The 20,308-nt window shown below is 55.3% G+C and overlaps 1 protein-coding gene across 4 annotated transcripts in view; it reads right to left on the bottom strand.

The window, feature by feature from the left end:
• Nucleotides 1–20,308, bottom strand: part of COLEC11 (collectin subfamily member 11) — a 33,007-nt gene that overhangs the window by 3,165 nt on the left and 9,534 nt on the right. The window contains exons 3-5 of one of the 4 annotated variants that reach the window (XM_021697586.2): nucleotides 18,587–18,658; nucleotides 4,757–4,828; nucleotides 2,092–2,145 (exon numbers count right to left, since the gene is read on the bottom strand). In XM_021697586.2, the coding sequence (XP_021553261.1) occupies nucleotides 2,092–2,145; nucleotides 4,757–4,828; nucleotides 18,587–18,658 (198 nt within the window). The remainder of the gene's footprint in view (nucleotides 1–2,091; nucleotides 2,146–4,756; nucleotides 4,829–18,586; nucleotides 18,659–20,308) is intronic. The other 3 variants (XM_021697588.2, XM_021697587.2, XM_021697589.2) reach the window with 3 other exon arrangements.

Genomic DNA, 20,308 nt, shown 5'->3' with positions numbered 1-20,308 from the left:
TCTTGATTATTCTAAATAGTGCTGCTGTGAACACGGGGGTGCAGGTATCTCTTTGAGTTAGTGTTTGTTTCCTTTGGATATATTCCCAGAAGTGGGATCGCTGGGTCACATGCTAGTTCTATTTTTAACTTTCTGAGGACCCTCCATACTGTTTTCCAGAGTGGCTGCACCAGCTTGCATTCCCACCAACAGTGCACGAGGGTCCCCTTTCTCCGCATCCCCGCCAACATCTGTTAGCTCTTGTCTTTTGGTAACAGCCATTCTGACAGGTATGAGGTGACATCTCATTGTGGTTTTGATTTGCATTTCCCTGATGACTAGAGACGTTGAGTGTCCTTTTGTGTATCTGTTGACCCTTCATATGTCTTCCTTAGAAAAATGTCTATTCAGGTACTTTGCCCATTTTTTTAATTAGGTTGTTTGTTTTGCTATTGAGTTGTATGAGCTCCTTACAGGTTTTGGATCCATCCCTTATCAAATGTATGGTTTGCCAGTATTTTTTCACTCTGTTGGTGGTTTCCTCTGCTGTGCAGAAGCTCTTTTAGTTTGATGTGGTCCCACCTGCTTACTTTTCTTTTTATTGCTTGTGCTTTAGGTGTCATATCCAAAAACGCATGACCAAGACCCACATCAGGGAGCTTCATTCCTGTTTTCTTTCTTTTTTTTTTTTTTTAAAGATTTTATTTATTTATCTGAGAGAGAGAATGGGAGACAGAGAGCACGAGAGGGGAGAGGGTCAGAGGGAGAAGCAGACCCCCCGCTGAGCAGGGAGCCCGATGTGGGACTCGATCCCGGGACTCCAGAATCATGACCTGAGCCGAAGGCAGTTGCTTAACCAACTGAGCCACCCAGGCGCCCTATTCCTGTTTTCTTATAGGAGTTTCGTGGGTCTCAGGTCCTACATTTAAGTCTTTAGTCCATTTCTAGTTAATTTGTGTGAGCAGTGTAAGATGGGGGTCCAGTTTCATTCTTTTCCGTGTGACTGTCCTCTTTTCCCAGGGCCATTTATTGAAGAGGTTGTCTTTTCTCCATTGAGGGTTCTTGGCTCCCTAATTAAATGTTAGTTGACCGTATGTGCCTGGGTTTATTTCCGGGCTCTTGGTTCTGCCCCCATGGTCCGTGGGACAGTCTTTATGCCAATGTGCACTGGTTCAAGTCCTGTCGATTTATGGTATAACTTGAAATCACAGAGTGTGATGCTTCCCGCTTGGCTCTTCTGTGTTAAAAGCTTCGTAAGAAATGCAAGCACTTCAAGACTGTTACAGAGAGGAACAAAAACCAGCCGACAACCTACGTGTCCATCCACAGAGGAATGGATTGAGGAGTTGTGACGTGTACACAATGGAGTGCTATTCAGCTGTGAACAATTAGGAAACCCTGTCATTTGTTTTAAGATTTTATTTATTCATTTGAGAGTGAGAGCACAAGAGAATGAGAGAGAGAGAGAGAGCACAAGCAGGGGGAGCGGCAGGCAGAGGGAGAAGCAGGCTCCCCACTGATCAAAGAGCCCGACGCGGGGCTCAATCCCAGGACCCTGAGATCATGACCTGAGCCGAAGGCAGACGCTTAATGCACTGAGCCACGAGGAGCCCCAGGAAACCCTGTCATTTGTGTGAACATGGATGGACCCTGAAGGCATTATTGCTAGGTGAAGCGAGGCAGGCAGAGAAGGGCAAACTCCACACGATCTCACTTCCATGTGTAGCGGGGGAAGGGAGTGGGATGAAGGGGGTCAGCAGGTGCAGAGGTAAATGCCCACCAGGGATGTGATGCACAACGTGAGGACCACAGCTAACCCTCTGCAGGACACACAGAGAAGCTGGTAAGAGAGCAAGTCCTTGGAGTTCTCATTGCAAGGATAATTTTTTTCCTTTTCTCTTCTTTCTTTTTTTTTTTGTTGTGTCTATAGGAGAAGACGGGTGTTAGCTGAACCTATGGTGGTGATCATTTCACGGTATCTGTAAATCAAACCATTGTGCTGTACACCTTAAACCTTTCCAGTAATGTATGTCAATTATCTCTCAGTAAAACGAGGGGAAAGTGCAATTTTTATCACATGTTTTAAAAGCCCTTGCACCCTCTATGCCATACCTGGTTCTCCATTAGGGCCAGGGGGTCCTATGTCACCAGAATCTCCTTTTTCACCTGGAAAGGGAGAGCAAGATGGTCAAAGCAAGGTCAAGCAGAGATGGGACACGTCACAAGAGGTTGAAATTGCCAAGGTTCACAATGTTATTTCTTCCCTGTGTAATGTCGTAGAGTTTCCTGCAGACCCCCTCTTGGCTGTGAATACAGGGACTTGTGTTCTACAGGTAATTAATTTTTCAGGCTCTATCCATGTGATGTGGAATAGACTCCTATCACGAGATCTGAGAGATGACCCGACGACCCTTCTTTAAGTCGGGTCTGAAAAATCCTGGATGTGTCATAGAACAGTCTGTAGATATTCTGTCATGAACCCTTAACCCCTGGGTCAGTAACAGCTAAATCTGACTCCAGTTCTTGCCCTCCTGACGGCCGGGAAACGGGGATGCTGGCACCGGGGTGGACCTGGGGGCAGCCTCCCCCCAACGCAACACCTGGGCTCCCGCCTGGCCTGAGACGCGGCCCCCCGTGGACAGGACACGCCATGCAGCCGCCCTGCCGCACTGGCCTCCCAGCTGGTAAACCAAAGGCGGTGGACACAGTCGTGCCAACAATGCTTTCTGGCTGCTCTAAATTTAGACAACAAATCTATTAAAGGCACATGAATATTCCTGCAGTGCGATCTTTCTCCCCCCGAGTCAACCTGAGCATCCCAGCCGGCGTGGGACGGGGAAGGAGTAGCGCTCCTCCCTCTGGATTCCACTGCCTGCCATCCACGCGGGGAGGGAGAGAGCCTGCCGGTCCCGTCCACACCATCCCTGTGACTCCCTCATCGGCCTCGGGGCTTGGAACTGACTGGAAGGTCAGCCTGACCAGGTCCCCGGAAGCAGGTCAGGCAAAGTAAGCCAAATGAGGGGCTTGCTGGCACGCTGGCGCTTGATGATCCACTGGCACTCACCCGGAGCACATGAGAGGCCCACACGTCCCCACCCGGAGGCCAACATGCATTGCACTCTCCACAACAGCTAAAAGGGGCAACAGCCCAAATCTCTCCCGACAGACGCGTGAATCAATAAAATGCGGTGGAGCCACGATTCAGCCTTAAGAAGGAAGGAGATGAGCCTGGAACACATGCCGCTAAGTGAAATAAGTCAGACATCCGTGAATGACCTAGAATACGCCGCTTCGTGGAGACGGGAATTAGACGAGGGGTGACCGTGGCTGAGGGAGGGACCAGGACAGAGTTCCTCTCAGGGGAATGAAAATGGTTTGGAAATGAGTTGGCTGCTCAACGCTGCAAATGTACTCAATGCCACTAACTTGTACACTTGAAAATAGTTAAAATGGCAAGCTTCGTGTTATGACTATTTTCCCACACTTTCTCAAAGGCTTTGTGGAGCACAGCTGCCCCTCTTCATACCATGCGTATGTACGTGCTCTCAAGCGAGGGCCATCCCAGCAGGTGCTTCCCACAGGTTTGCCAGGAGAGACGCTGGGCTGGCCAGTGTCCGTCACACTCCTGCCGAAGACTCCTTCCTGCCAGGGACAAGCTGCGGCCAGGGGGAGGTGCGTGGCCACCCGTCAGAACAAACCACCCGAACCCACTCATGGCTCAAACCTGCCGGCAGGTTACTGAGGCAGAAGAACTCCAGCGCCAGCCTTGGGCAGACCACCACCCCGAGCCCCCTCCCTGCCACACAGGCTCGGCAGTGTTGCCAACCACCGGCCCTCCCCAGCCTTGGCCTCCTCATTAGCACCAAGGGGTGGAGGGGGAGACCTCCACGGGATCGCTCATTGAAAGCTCAGGGCCCAGGGTCTCAGCACAGGGGCAGGACACACCAGGGGCTCCAAGAGCGTTTGCTGGCTGGGTGGCTCGGAGCCATCCATCCTCATCTGCTGGGCTTCAGTCTCCTGGCCCGCCCACCCCTGCAGGGTTGCACGTCAGATGAGCTCGCGAGACGGACCCAGACAAGGGCAGGCGTCTTGCCACTAGAGGGCTGCTCTCACCTGGGCTGTTACCTTCCTGGGTCCCGTTCTTATGGAGAGCCACCCACAGTTTCAAAAAGTCACCGAAGCTGGAGGGGGACAGACAGTGTTTCTGGAGAACGGTTCTCCCGTTACTCAAATGGGGCTCAGTGTTTCATTAAGCTGGTTATGGAAGTGTCAGTGAAAGGTCTTGCCTAAGTAACCAGCCCCCAATTCTCTGCCGGGGTGCCCTGTGAATCCTTCAGGACGGGGAGCGCTCGCCCCACCCTGGTGGGCACACAGCCAGCAGGTAACTCTGACTGATCCCAAATGCAGAGCCTGGACCGCTTTTACCATGTGTCAAGCGCACGGAAATAGGCACAACTACCAGGCAGGACTGGCCGGCCTGCAAGCATTCTCGAGCTCCCGCGCCGGGAGCCTGGGAGGGAATGGGGCAAGAAGTACGTCACGGGCGCCTGGGTGGCTCAGTTGGTTAAGCGACTGCCTTCGGCTCAGGTCATGATCCCGGAGTCCCGGGATCGAGTCCCGCGTCGGGCTCCCTGCTCGGCAGGGAGTCTGCTTCTCCCTCTGACCCTCTCCCCTCTCATGTGCTCTCTCTCATTCTCTCTCTCTCAAATAAATAAAATCTTTAATAAATAAATAAATAAATAAATAAATAAATAAAAAAGAAGTACGTCGCAAATACCTTTAGAACCAATGGGACCAATTTTTCCATGGCGACCCACACTGCCCTTCTGTCCTTTGTCACCCATGTCTCCTGAAAAAACAACAAGATCAAAGTTGGTTGGTGCACAGGTGATTCAGTATGCTTCCTGTTTAACATCACACGCTCGCACACGCTCGCACACGCACCGGAGCAGACGGGAAGGGTGTAACGCTCAGCTTACTGTGAGTGACCCCAGAAGGCTCTGCAAGGTCCCTTGTTGACAGATTTCCCAGCGGAGGACACACCTCCCCCAAAAGCCACATGCCCTGGGAACGGAGGAGACCAAGGGTGCGTCCCCTACCCCGCCCTCAGCCCGGCCCCTCCTGCTCTGCAGTTACATCGGTAGAGAGGGGCTGTCCTCCATCCCCGCCCCAGAGCAAGTCAGTGGGCACGCGGGCTGCTCTCTGGAGCTGGGATGCCCGCCGGGGGAGGTGGGCGCGGTGGCAGAGCGTCGCTCCTCTCTGGGAAGCTGAGGGGAGCGGAGGGAGGAGGAGGGAGAGGAGGGTCCAGGGAATGCTTCGTCACACGCTTCCTAGGGAGACTAGTCCTCCAGCAGGGCCTGGTGACACACCACCTGTTGGTCCCTCTGGCGCGACTCGGAGCATCGCCACCCCAGGCTGCCCCCTCACCTCCATGCTGCCCATCGCCACAGGCCGGCCCGGTGACTGCTCACGCGTGACCCACAGGACCGTCCCCGCTGACCAATGCACTAGGACCCAGAACGGCGGTCCGCACCCGGCCACGGCCCAGATCCCACCGGCGGAGGGGCTGTTCTCCCCCAGAGTGCACTCACACGCCTGGCATCCCTCCTGTGCTCGCCGCAGACTGCAGACCGAGCCAGCAAGCGTCAGACTAATACACAGAGAACGCTTGGTAAAAGAAACATGTAATCAGACTTAATTTAATAATCTGAAACTAAATGAAATTCAGCCGAGCAACTCTGCAGGAGAGAGATGACAGGAAGGACAGCGCGTTGCATATGGATAAGGCTTTGTCCTGCTCTGACACCGACTCACGCCTTGAACCGGAGGACCTCCCAGCCGGGAACTGTCAGCTTTGCGACATTCCCTAAGTTAAGGATAGAGGTCAGAGGACAGAAGTCAGGCTTCGGGTCGAGCTCGGGCTGACGGGCGCAACACAGTCCCACAAACTGACTCACAAAGCACCCTCACGTCCACTCTCGCACTGGGCTACAGAAGTGGTTCCCTGCACAGACAAGGCCCCGAGGGCCTGAGCCGCTTGTCCAGGTCACGTGCCGGCGTATGGCAGGGCCAGGACAGAGCTGTGACCTGCTGATCTGAGGCCCAGCGCCCCTTTTCCAGTGCCACGGTAGTGGGGACCCCGGGGAGGCCGAGGCCAGGCTGGCCCAGCCGTGACAGCGGCGAGCTGGCCGTGTGCCGGGGACATAGGGCGGCAGGACTTAGACCGGCGTGGGGGATGGGGAGCGACCAGACCCTGTGACAGGTGTGTTGTAAGAGGAGAGGCGCTGTGAGGAAGCCCTGGCCAGTGGGGGGTGGAGGGGGGCATCCAGGGGGGCACACAAACCTCCGGGGGGGAGTTAGAAGAGAGTGACAAGACAGGATTCATGCTTGACGCACATCGGTGACACGCAGAGGGGCTGGAAGGGGGCAAGGACACCCGGCCAGGGAACAGACAAGAGCTGGAGGCAAGTGCACTGGAGGGGAGTCGGGCTGGGAACGGGAGGTGGCGGGGAGAGCCTGGGCACGCGGGGCAGGGGACAGGAGCGGGAAGTGGCTGTTCCCGTGTCCCGCAGGGCTGGGTCTGCAAGAGGCCCCAGACCAGCAGGTGAGTGGTAACGATGATGTCGCCCCGCAGGAGGGGCAGGCCCCGGGGACCCCGTGGGGCGTTGGAGGAGGGGGCGCCCGCGGTGTCGGAGCTGTGCTGTGAGACAGGTGGGACAGGGACAAGCGGGAGGCCCTGGCCGGAGCGGGGTCAGTGGCTGAACACTGCAGAGAAGCCTCGGGATGAGGACAGGCACAGACCTCTGGCTACATGGTCACGGGGACCCGGGGGGGGGGGGTCCCAGAGGGGCAGAGTCAGCGGCAGTGAGCAAGGAATGGCGGGGTGTGGAGGTGGCGCCCCGAGTGGGAGGCAGCCCCTGCAAAGCCCCGACCGCACCGGCGTGGGTCCAGGGGTCCATGGGGGCAGCGCTGCGAACTGGGTATCTGCGCCCCCCGTCTCCATCCTCGCCAGCAGGACCCAGCCCTGCCCCCCTCCGCGGCCAGAGGACCCTGAGTCACTGCGAACCTGCTCAAGGCTCCTGCCCGTCCTTCCTGCCAGCAGGTCCCGGAACAGGCTCAGCCTCCTTAACCCTCCTGGTGAGCCAGCAGGACAGCCAACAAGAACCGCTTCAATCAACCCCCGAGCCCAGCGCGCAGCCCGTCACACACTCACTGCCGGTAGCCCTGCCCCAGACGGCGCCGCCGTCACCGCTAAGTGTTGGCCTGTAGGGAAACATGCCAAAAACTCCCCGTAGCAGAGGACACGCTACCGGCCACTCTGAGGGTGATGAAGGGCTGTACTTCACGCTGAAGGAGGAGCAGGTGCTCGGTGCCCGCGGCCAGTGGGGTCGGCCGCCACCCAGCCCATCCGCTGTCTCTAAGCCGCCGTCTGGAACGTCTCTGGGACCCTTCCACACAGCCGTCTTGAGACAGACCCAGGGATTAGAACGTGGCTCTGCCCCGTGCACCCAGTGGCTCTGGTTCGGCGTGCCGGAGAGACACAGAGCTGTTTACCCCGGGCCCACGACGCACCCCTCCTGACATTCAAGCACTGTTCTCTCTGGAATTTTCCCTCCAGCTTGCCCGCCCCGGCTGCCTCATCCTCTGGGCAAAGCCCATGCTGTCTGCTCCTCCGAGGACTGACCCCCCACCCAGGCTGAGTGGCCCTGCATGGCCTGCCCACCGTCACCGGCCGCAGGGACTGAAGTGTGTCCCCCCCCAGTGCTGAAGCCCTGACCCCCGGTGATGGGGGCTACAGGCGGGCTTGGCAGGTGAGCAGGGTGCGATGAGGCACGAGGGGGCCCCAGCATGGGACTGGTGCCCCTGCAGTAGGGAGAGACCCCAGAGCTCGCTGTCTCCAGCACGAGAGCAGACAGCCGTCTGCAGTCCAGGGCAAGCTCCTCGGCAGAGCCCGGCCAGGCCAGCACCCGGATCTCGGACTTGCAGCCCCGACACCGTGAGAAATAGACGTCTGCCGTTGCAGCGGTCCAGTGCGTGGTGCTCTGCCGTGGCAGCCTGGCCGACCGAGTCCCCTCCCTTGTCCCGACGCTCGCGCCCACTGATGAGGTCAGAGTCCCAGAGCTGACTCCAGGTGTTTCTGCTCAGCTGCTTGCAGAGAGCACTCTGCAGAAAATCAATGTTCCCCGGGATGCGTGCCCCGCTCTCAGTGCTGGACCAAGGCCTGCATCCCCACTCCGGGGCCTCCTCCCTCCTTCAGCCTTCTTCCAAACGGCTAAGCCCTCTGTTCCCTAACTCTGGAGGGTGCCCCCTTCCTGGGGTCTGGAATGGGTCACGAGTGCTGGAGAAGCTGGGCAGAACCGCAGGATAAATGTCAGGAGGACCTCAGTGTTTATGCCTTTCTAATTTTCATGTCTCCCTAAAACTTGAGGTCCTTCTGTTGTTTTCACTCAGCGGTCAGCAGCGGTCGGCTGGGACATTCTGTACCCCGTCCTCACGGGGAAGCTCAGACCAAGTGAGTAAACACAAGCTCCATACGGCGCTCTGACAAAGACAGCGCCCCAAGCAGGAGGCCGTGGTGCAGACCGTCCAAGCGAACCCTCTCTTCAGATGGGAAGACAGAGGCCCAGAGACACCCAGGGACTCGCACCTGCACTGACCAGCTGGGAGGATTATTTCCAACACACGGAACGCCCCCCTGAATTCCCACGAGATGGGCAGGGTTGCCAGAGCCCGGAGAATAAAGCAATGTGCCTTCCCACTCCAAAGCCCGAACACTCCAGAGGAGTCTGGGCGCCACATTAGCGCACACACTGGCTGTGAGTGTGGACCCATCACGTGAACGAAGGGTCTGCTGTCCGCCAGGAAGACCCCACCTAGAAAGGTGGGGGGGGAGCTCTTCTCCCTGAGGCCCCAGCAGAGAGAAACTCAAAACGAGCCCTGCCCCCTCTTCTGCCGCCCAGACAGCTCCTGCGGCCCGAGCACACAGCCGGAGGAGAGCGCTGGACCGAGACACCAGCCCTCAGAAGCGTAGCTGGTAAAATGCCTTCCCCGCCCCCACAGAACGATTAATTACCGGGCCATTTCGTCAGCGGAGGGATGCCCGAAGAGTCCAGCACACATCCTGCTGTCGTGAATAAGTTATAACCTGAGGATGACGTGAGAGCAGGTAGCTTTCGGCCCATCTCTGCATCGCACAGCCAAATGTTAACACCAAGTGCCCCTGTCCCCAGCAGGGCCCGGGGTCAGCTCCCGCCCTTGGAGAAGCGTGCGACGCGGCCTGGGGCGCTGAGGGAAACCGGAGGCCTCATGGAGCAGGGTGACGGAGGCAGTCACTGAGCCCCGACCAGAAGCCCGCCACGTCGGCACCCCGGCCTCGGCAGCCTCCAGAACCCCAAGAGAATAAACATCAGTGTTTAAGCAGCTCCGTCTGTGGGATTTGTTACGGCAGCCCTAGCAGACTAGGACACTTTCTTGGCCCCACGAGGGAAAGGAGTTCAGAGAGGCCAAGTGGCCCACGTCGAGTCACACAGCACGTGAGGTAAGACTGTTGTTCCGTGACCCAGAGCACGGACTCCTGCAGTCAGGCAGACGAGACCCTGGTCCCAGTCCTCTGCCCATGCAACCTTGGACACGTTACCGCCCGCTCTGAGCCTCAGTGTCCTTGTCTGTCAAGAGGCATCGGAGTGGTGGTCAGCCCCTGGGTCGCCGAGCACCTGGTAATGTGAGTTTCACCCAGGCCGAGGCCTCTGTTCCGCGTCCGGGGCTCCAAACCCGCACCACCGCCGGGGAGCAGTGGCCATGCTCCTGGCACCAGGGACGTTCTGCATAGACCAGTCCCAGCAGGAAGGCTGCATCTTCAGGAGCTGGGCTGAGCGCACGCCGCAGGCTTGTGGGAAGACAACCCCCCCACACACACCCGGGGCCATGTCGCGGAGGCTGAGGACACTTGGCCAGTGGGGACCTGGGACACCTTCCAGTCGGCCCCACCTTACCTGCCCCCAGACTGTCCCTCTCCCTCTAACAATGGCCTCTTCCTCTGGGCCCTGCAGGCCCCTGAGACACGACAAGACCTGGTCATACCACACGCCAGGAGGGCCCGTGAGGGGAAGGGCCGGGCCTGAGGGGCGGTCAGAGACCCCACCCCGCCGCGTGCACGCCCCCACCCCACGGTACACCCGCTCCGACTGAGCAGGCCGAGAAGAGCTGCCATTCGCTGGTGCTGGGCAGGGTTTACAGACACACACGCACATGCACATGTATAACATTCTACACTCTTGCGTGCACACACCCACACATGCATACACACGTGCAAACGTCCCTGCACCTGTTCAAACACTCGTGCACACACACACAACTACATACAAGCACACACACACCCCATACACACGTGTGTGTGTACAAACGTACCCTTTATCCTCACGCCACCCAAGGTTGTAAAGCTGGTAAGCATCGGCTGGGTTTGAGCCCAGACCACCAGGGCACACCAGGCCCCCCCACCCAGCCCCCCGCACGCTCGCCCTGCCATACATAACCCCTACACACTGACCTACCACTGGAGTGGCCATCGCTCCCGGTAGGAACGTTCTATCTCTTGGGTGTGTTGGAGAAGAAAAGGTGAGAAGCATTAAAATCCCCTGAGACTGTCAGCATGTTCTCTACAGCAGTCCCAGGTGGTTTGGGTAGCTGACTTGTTTTTACTGGCAGACATTTCTTGTGAGGTAGCCCTTGGGCAGAAAAGTACTGGGGTTATAAACCCAGAGGCTCTCAGAGGAGCACGGATCAGAACAAGAGCCCTACCGCCTTCTTCCTGCTTCCAGGAAGGTCTTCTTGCCCCTCCGAATGACAAGAAGCTTTTTGCAAGAAGCAAACAAATCTCCCTCCCTTGGTTGTGGGAGATGATTGGAAATGCACCAGACACACTTAGGTCCTGTCCCCTTCAGTTTGAAGAGCTTCTTGCAGAGGCTCCCGAGGGAGCTGGGAGCTGATGTAATGCTCCCCTCCTCCCATCCCACTAACGAGAAGTGTGCGAGAGCACATCTGTTCTCTAGACACACACGAGGAACGAAAGAACGGGAGCAGCTCACAGTAGGCAGGTAATTCTTATTAATTTTAATGAAGATCTCACACAGTCCTTTGAAGGGGAGACGGGGCAAAAAGAGCACTCAGAATTCAGCTTCCCCAGCGATTTTTAACGAAGGGTAATGTGCACATTGCAGAGCCCAGAAAGCCTGTCACTGACGTAGGGTCGCCCTCCACCTCCGCGTGCCAGGAGAGTCCCCAGCTTCTAAGACGAGTGGCCCAGGGGCCTCCCTGATCTTGTCTCAGCAGCACGTCTGGGGACGGGGAGTCTTGAAGCCTGAGGTGACACATGTAGCAGGCTGTCAGCGAAGCCAGCTCTGTGAGGTCGCCCCAGAGATGCGCAGGCTAGAAATGTGGGAAGTATTCTTACCTCAGTAAAGGACAAAGGACAGCAGGAGGTTTCTGCAGACCCTTCGGCCTGTCTCTGTCATTTCAGAAAAGGCATCCATCAGCTCGCACGCACTTTCTCTTGTTCAAGTTCCCCGGCAGGGGGCTGCTTCATGGGCTGACCCGAGACCCCCCGGCACACACAGCACATCAGCCAAAGAGCCAGCCCCCTCTCCCCCCCCCCCCCCCCCAGCAGCCGGCCCCCCTTGATGCAGCCGCATTTGGTGGAGCCACCGGGCGAGGGCGTGGGATGCTCCGGACGGCTCACCGCCCCCCTGCAGCGCAGGGCCCGGGGCAGCAATGCAGGAACAGCGCTTCGGGCGCCTTCCGGTGGACGCCCGCATCGCTGCCGCCCTGGGGACCCAAGCTGCGTCTTCACGAGAGCCCAGCTCGTTCCTGCACACGGCAGTCTGAGAGCCATCGGTGGAGCCGAGGCTTGTGGTCAGCAGGCTGCAGGGAGCCCAGCCCGGCGTGGCCACGGCCTTGGCGCAGACCCATCCTCTACCGCCTGGAGCGGGGGCAGGCGTGCGTACGCCCGGGACCCTCAGCACGGATCTCAAAGAAATTCGAAGATACTGAATTTCTTTTGTGTGTGTTGTGTGTTTTAAAGATTTTATTTTATTAATTGACAGAGAGAGAGACAGCGAGAGAAGAAACACAAGTAGGGGGAGTGGGAGAGGGAGAAGCAGGCTTCCCGCGGAGCAGGGAGCCTGATGTGGGGCTCGATCCCAGGACCCTGGGACCATGACCTGAGCCGAAGGCAGTCGCTTAACCAACTGAGCCACCCAGGTGCCCCTCGAAGATACTGAATTTCAAGGTCTTTTTCAATTGATCAAGGGCCTTCCAAGTACCACATCTCACCTGAGGCTCCAGAGTCCCCGAGACGGAAGCGAATGCACCTGCCCCAGAGGCCCATGATGTTGCATGGAGTCCGGTGTATAAAGAAACGGGCATGGCAGCCCTGTGGCACACCATGCCCCCCGCACACCTGTCAGGTCTTGCCTTAAAGGGCCAGTCACTAGCAGGGACCCAGGAGAACTGCCCCTCAGGCCTCAATGCCAGGGACAGTTTGTGAGTCCAAGCAGTTGATAGATTCTGAGTCCCATGGTCGTGGCGCCCTGCAAAGCCCTAAGAGGAGGTGGCAGGGCAGGAGGGTCCGTGGTGTCCCCGAGCCCCCGTGATATTACACTTGCACTGCTTCACAAGGTATGGACACGTTGGAGAACCACTGATGTAAGTGGCCATGTCTTCTCCTGGCACCGATGTGAGGACTCGGGCCACCTTCGCAGCTCACCCCACCAAATGTGCAGGACCTCACAGCATGAATTTCATCGAAATAACCTCGTCTTATACATACAGATAATATTTTTTTCTTGTCCAAAATTTTGTACCTTAGCTGAAATGTAATATGTTGTCTTTTAAACAGCATGAAAGAAAACAAAAAAGAATGGGGAGAAGGGGAGGCAGAGCAATTAGCTGTGGAGGCAAAAGGCAAGGGAAGTGCCCGCTGGAAGCCCCCAGCAGCCGGGGGGCTGGGAGGAAGCACCGCCCCCACCCCAGGAGAGCCCATGAGACCCACAGCACAAGGCGCCCTGGGCGAGCTCTCGCAGGCGGTCTGCATGGGGCAGTGGTCAGTGGGGAGGAGCTAGCCGAATCCCAAGGGTCCCCCACTTCCAGCAGCTGGTGCTGGAGGAGCTCTCTCCACTGGGGGGCAGCAGGCCCCGTATCAGCAGCTCCTGCTGCATCGTCACTGGCCCCGGAAGTGAAGGAAGCAAGTTTGTCCAAGACATGAAGGAGGGCCTGAGGCAGAAGGCAGGATTTGGGACCACGGATCCATCCGTTCCAGCACTTCCCAAAAGGGAGGAAGCCCCGTTCCAGGGCATTCACGGAAAATGGCTTACAGACATCCAAGGGAGGGACTCTGCCCACCCAGAGGAAATCACCCAGATAATGTGCCAGAAGGACAGGAGGCTCAGGGGTGTTGCCAGAAGTCACACAACTCAAGGCCATGGAGCCTCAAATGAAAACGTGGGTTGGAAGAAGTTGAGGACAAGACTCTGCATGTGATCATTGTTGCAGCTGTTGGGGAGAGGGGCAGAGAGGCTCTGGGCCCCGCAACAACCCCCATGACGCGTGTCCAAGCAGGAGCACCTCCAGAAGTGACCGGGAGAACCCACTGCCTGTGGCCCAGACCATGAGGGACGCGCGCCCTGGCTGGCCAAGTCAAGCAGGTGTCTGCGAAACACCGGCCTCCCCTTCCCAGTGAGTCTGCAGCACCTGCAGTCCTACCCTCCAGCGGGAAGCAGGGTTCCTGCTCTACCGTGCCCTTGGGAGCTCAGCAGCCCCACCTCGCCCAGCCACAGCTGCCTGAACAGGTGCGGTGATGTGGGCTCGGGACCCCCCCCAGCTGTGGCAGCCACCCCGCCCCGGGTTCCCCCCACAGACGGGCGTGCGACCCAGGAGCCGTCCGCAGCGAGAGGACGCGGCCCTCAGCATCACCGCGGCAGGCGGGGCAGGCAGAGCGGAAGGTCCTTGATGGCACAGAGAGACTGCAGGGAGCAGCGAGGTGGCACGTGGAGGAAGGGGCCGCTGCAGGACAAACCGGAGTGTGTAAACCCAGAGAGACCGAGGCTGGTGAGCAAGTCCGAAAACAGAGCAATCCCGAAATACCTGAAGGAATTCCTCACACTTTTTTCATACACTAGCAAAATCATAAACAGGAGCTATTAGTCTTCTAACAATTTCGTAAAGAATATCACTGGTAAAAATAACCATCGCAAAATAAAACTTATACTGGCTGAAACTACACAGGGAAAAACCCATCAGGAACTAAAAATCGAGGGGAGAGTCTCTCTGTACAATTTAGAACCGAGCGTTCCAATCAGGCGATCCAACCCAGCGCAAATGACACAGGAGGAAGCTCAGCACAGCGGGAGCGATAATCAGTAAAATGTGATACCTATTTAAAAAATAATAAATTCTAGGGCCCCTGGGTGGCTCAGTCGGTGAAGCGCCTGCCTTTGGCTCAGGTCATGATCTCAGGGTCCTGGCATTGAGCCCCACGTCCTGCTCCCTGCTGAGGAGGGAGCCTGCTTCTCCCTCTCCCCCCTCCCCTTCTCCTTCTCTCTCTCTCTCTCTCAGATAAATAAATAAAATCTTTTTAAAAAAAAATAATAAATTCTAAAAATCTCTCAAGGGTCCAGTAATATTTACATGGAAAAAATAATTCCAGTGAAAATAATTTCTGAAAAATGAGAAAAGTCAATGATCCATTTGCCCTCACCTTAAAATCAGGCAAGGCCCAGCCCCCCAGTTTCTGGAACGCTCACGACTCCGCTGGAGCGAAGAGCCTTCTGGAAGCTACAGATGTCGGAGACTGGACATCAGGAACAGCACACCTGAGCCGTGGCCGCGATCCACTAACCCCAGCGCTGAGCTGGAAAGCCTCCGGGCGGGAGGACTCCGAAGCCCCGCACAGCTCCCTGCCCCACACCGCACAGAGGCCGCGGGAGCTGAGGTCATCCTTCCTGGGAGCTTTCCTGCAGGGGGGCCGGGAGCAGGACTTCTGAGGTCGCCCACGGCTCTCCACGGCCGGCTGGACCCGGAGCACTGCGTCAGCACGTGGGGCGTCTGCGGGAAGTGGCCAGAGGCTACACACCCGGGCCTCCAGTCACAAAAACGTGCTGACATCGAAAATCAGCACATGCTCTTTGCTGGGAATACCAAAAATGCAGAAAAGCGTAAAACAGAAAATTTAAATTCCTATAATCCTACAACCCAGAACTATCTACTACTAATGTTTTGGTTTATTTCTTTCCCATACTTTCTCTGTGTAAATATTTTAATCAGTCGTGTCTGTTCCTGCATCCTGTTTGATTCTCTCCCATGTGTCACGTCATGGCCAATCCTCTTTTCAAGATCGCCCCAAGAAGGATACTTCCGACATTTCTGCATAAACGCTTCCACTACTCAGTGACCCAAGTACATACACGTGGGTTGATGTGTTCTCTATATTCTGCACTTAGCAAAGACCCCAAACCAGAGCTGCTCATTTCATCAGCGGCGGTGCCAGACCCCTGATGAACCCCACACTCACGGACTCAAGGACTGGCATGCCCAGAGGGAGTCATGCTGGTTAACCCGGCTGCTGCTGGCAGGGGCTGTAAAGGGCCAGGTCCAGGCTCCTCTCTTCCACCCTAACCCCACAGAGGACTCCATACTAGAACATGCCGCCCAGGGTGGGATTTTAAGTTACCCATGGATATTGGGCATCCATTAAAATGATTTCACAGCATGAAAAATGGTGACACTGAAATCTGACATTAAATTTAAGAAGTAGGATGCAAATTTATGTGAACAATACAATTATAACAAAGCAAAAAAAGGGCACAAAAAAAGGAAATATACTAAAGTAAGTGCCAACCTCTGGATGATATTATTACGGATGATTTTCTCACCACTTCAGGTATATTCAACTTTCTATCACAAGCATATGTTGGAAAAATTTGAAACAAGGCAGTTACTTAATGAAGGCAGGACTTTACTGCCACTTGCATGCTGAGCTCAAATGTCATTACTTTGAAAAAACATCAATGAAATAGGATCGTGAAATGAATTTGTGACCGTCTAGAGTAGGAGAACTACCCACTTCCTGACTGTGAAATATAAAATCGCCCACACAAAAAAGTAGAGGAACATCCCTTTTATCACTGGGTAAATTTCATAATTAGTTCAGTAATAAAATAAGACTATCTACAGCACTTTCCACTTTCATAAGAAGTATAATAATAAAATAAAAACTACAAGCACTTTAGTTCTGAGATCCTGTTAACTTATCACAACCCGAGAACTTTGTGAAGCGGTTCCTTCACTGCCTACCCTTTGCAGATGCGAAGACAGACACGGGGAGTAAGCAGACCACAGAGCCCACCCCACCGGCTCCCTGGGTCAGCTCTCCTCTCAGCCAGCTGGGCTGGCCTCTGCTGAGATAGCCACCACCTTGTTGTTTCTCGTGGGGACCCCAGGAGAGGAGCTCCTGCCTCACTCACTCCTGCATCTGCTGAGCACACAGATGGAGTGCTCCCCAAAACACAGGAAGATTGCTCATTTCGAGTGGGAAGTATATGGACCAGCGTAAGAATGTATGTACAGATAGTCATTTTAAAGTTCCAAATTCCACTTTGGCAACTTATTCTAAGGAAATATTCAGAGATACGCACAGAAAATACAAGTACAAAAGTATCTTACATTTCAAGAAGAAAAAGAACCCAAAACTTTTTTTTAAAAGATAGAAAAAGATAACCAAGAAAGAAGGAGGAGGAGGAGGAGGAGGACCAAAAGACAGAAAAGAAATACAAATGACTTTTAAATGCCCAGATGATGACTCTACTTCATTCATAGTAAGAGAAGTGAAGTCAAACCTACGAAGGCGGCATTTTACTACTAACCGATTTGCAGCTTTCCTTCCAGGGAGGGCAGCAGGTGTCCCATTCCTTGTGTTGCCTGTGACATTGTTTCAATCCTTTCCGAGGGCAACATCTACCAAAATGTCAAATGCACCAGCACTCTGTTACACTGTTAGGAATTTATCTTCAAGCTGTACTCACAGACATTTAAAAGTGACACATACGAGACTATTCTCTGCAGCAAACCCCTCTCCAGGAATAGGAGATCAGCTGAAGCATGGAGCAGCACATCACCACACCAGAGGATGAGGGAGACATGTCTGTGCTCCTATAGAATGATCCAGGGCATATTGTTAAGTGAAAGAGGGAGATGCAGAACCATACGTGCATGGTGCAACTGTTTGTACAAAAGGAGGGAAGAATCAGGTATACATTTGCTGGTGTGCTTGCTGACTCCTAAAATACCGCTGTAAAGAGAAATCAACCGATAGTGTTGGTGGGAAGGATCCCAGGGAGCCCGGAACCTAGAAGGAGAGCATTCATTCGCTGTGAGTTGTTTCTATATGCTTTGAACTTTGAACTAGGAGAATAGTTCATTTATTTTTTTAACTGATTTTTTTATGAGTAAAGGAGAAAACAAGAAATAAAAATCATTAAGGCTAATGGAGGGATGTGACAGAAATGCTCTTGGTCTCGAATGTGACAAGGGTTTCCCAGATGTGTACAGCTGTCAGAGTCATCACTTGTACATCAAAAGGAGAATGTCCATAAACTGTATCTCAAAAAAGTGAAAAAACAGCGCATGGACTAAATATATGAATATATATACTCAATGGCCTTTATCTGCATTGTCATAATAACTTTCTGGAAACTGGAAACCGCCTAGCTCTCCAGTGCTGGAGGACTGGTTGGGGGACCAGCTGGATGGATGTCAGTGTAAGTCCCAGAGCACAGAGCATGAACGCTGAAAAAGCACTTCTACCCCCTTTACTGCACAGCTAATTTGCACGTACAATCTACTTCCTGTAAGACTTGGCGCAACCCCAGGGGATTCGGAGAAATACGCAATTGTACTAAGAAGGAAACAGATTCAGCAATTAGGATCTGCTAGCCACAGGTGCCTCCACCCCTGTGTACCCTACGCACCCCGCCCAAGGCTGTCCGCTTGGTCTTTGCACACCTCCATCACTGCTCGCACACCTCCTTATCTGCTCACACATCTCCATCGCTGCTTGCACGCCTCATCTGCTCACATGCCTTCTTATCTGTTTACACACCGCCATCACCACTTACACACCTCCTTATCTGTTTACGCACCTCCACAACTGCTCACATACCTCCATCGCTGCTTGCACACCTCCATAACTTTTGGCACACCTCCATCACTGCTTACACTTCTCCATAATTTTGACACACCTTCAGAGTTTCTTGCACACCCTCACAATTGCACTTATATGTGTAATGCTCCCAAATGACCCCCACGTTGCAGAGGAGGCTGGTGAGGGGCTGGGCTGGGACTGAGTTTGCACGCACGTGACCACACTGTTATGTGCCGCTCCCAGGACGCACTCTGTTTCTTGGAGCGCAAGGAGCACTCTCTGCACCCTGGCTCACTACACAGGTGTCAAAGTCCTCTGGAGTCCCCACACCCTGCCACTCCCGAGGCTCCTGCAGCAGCTGGAGCAGCGGCTGCGCCCTCTTGGGCAGACCTCGACAGGCCGAGGGGCGGCAGGTACCTTTCTCTCCTGCGGGGCCGACTCTCCCAGGCCGTCCCGGCGCACCTTTGTCTCCCTTCTCTCCAGCGTCCCCTGCGGAAGAAGGCACTGCATTTAGGAGCTCCTCGTGAGCACGGATTCCAGTGTCAGCTGCCCACCCTGTGTGTGCTGTCGGTCAGGCCCCTTGGCCTCTCTCTCCCCCGCCCCAGCCCCCAGGAGACTTCATCTCTCATCCAGACCATCTCCCACCCCCATCGGCTTTCCCCCATCTTCCCACCCTCCATCACCGAGGGCTCTCAGGTTTCCCTGTCCCAGATCTGTGTCGGGACTCTGCTTCCGGGCCCTCCTTTCCCCTCTAGGGATGTTGTGTCCCTCTCTCCAATTATCCCTCTGGGCTAGCTTGCCCTCTGGCATACAGCACTCCCCGAGACCCCCTGTGCCTGCCCTGCTGACCCCCTGCCCTCACGGCAGCATGAGGAGAGCAGGGGTCTGGAGGATCTCCCATGGCCCCGGTGTCCCTCTGTACCTGTCTGATGTGCCTGGGAAGAATAAACAGGTGCTCACATCAGCATCCCCTGGTCCCTTCAGCATGAGCCCCCCACACCCACCTGCAGCACACACTCGGGGCTGGGGAGCCTGTGACCAGGTGGGCACATCCACCTGATTCAGCTTCGCTGGCCAAGTGTGTCCTGCTCTCAGCCCAGGCTGCATGCCCCCCAGCTTTTGTCATGAGTCCTGGTCATGTTTTGGCAGACACCTGTGAGTCTTTGATCTGTCACTTATCTCATTCAGAACTGAAACAGGGAGATGGGCTGTTCATCTCCTGATATCCCACACTTAGCTTAGCTTGCTGCAAATCGACCCGACGGTTTTTCCTCAGAGATGAGTCCCTCCTGTGACATTCCTGGTTCTGACTGACACACTGATTCTCCCGGACTGCAAGCCCCGGGCCCGGCGTCATCTCTGCTTTCCTGTCTCCCTCATCAGCGAAGTGCAAGCCTCTGCCCAGCTCTGTGGGGTCTGACCGGCCCACTCCCTGTCCTGTCCATGTTCTGGCCCAGTCAGCCGGCCCCGGGGCTTCGTGCAGCTTTGGGGACTGCGCTCACAGTGCTCATGCAGGACAGTCATGCACAAAACATGGAGGAGCCCACAAGCAGCAGAGGGTGGAGTCCCGATGGGAGACATCAAGGTCCCTCCCTAGGCCTCCTCCTCCCCCCACTCTAATCCACACCAAAACCGTCTTCCTAAAACACAGATCCAATTATGTTATGTCCCTTCTTAAAACCACCAAGGCTGAATGTGGTGACAAACAATGTCCCATTTTTAAAACCGTCCTCAGTAGGCCTTCATCTGGAGCCCAGGTATTGGCAGCCACCTTCTCACCTGACCCTCCAGGTTGCTTCTCCTGGTTCCCTCACCGGCTACCTCTTCTCTCCGGTGACCAGGCCCCTTGTTCCATATTATATGGCTCGTCTGCCTGACTGCTGTACCGTTCCCCCAGGAGAGCACATGGGTGCCGACAGGGGGTCGGTGTCCCTCCCCAGGTACACACGACACCAGCCAACATCTAAGTTACTCCAGTTCTCTGTGATTCTCCTTGGGCACTCACACTTGGTGAGAGGCTAACTGAAGTTACAGAGGCCCCAACGAGATGCCCAAAACTGATCATCTGGCCTGAAGGAGGGGACATCCCATTTAAACTTAAGTAAACAAAGAGAAAAGCGAAGTGAGCACCACCAACAA

The sequence above is a fragment of the Neomonachus schauinslandi genome, chromosome 10 (assembly GCF_002201575.2).
Source record: "Neomonachus schauinslandi chromosome 10, ASM220157v2, whole genome shotgun sequence".
Lineage (NCBI taxonomy): Eukaryota > Metazoa > Chordata > Mammalia > Carnivora > Phocidae > Neomonachus > Neomonachus schauinslandi.
This window is presented reverse-complemented; position numbering and strand designations above follow the sequence as displayed.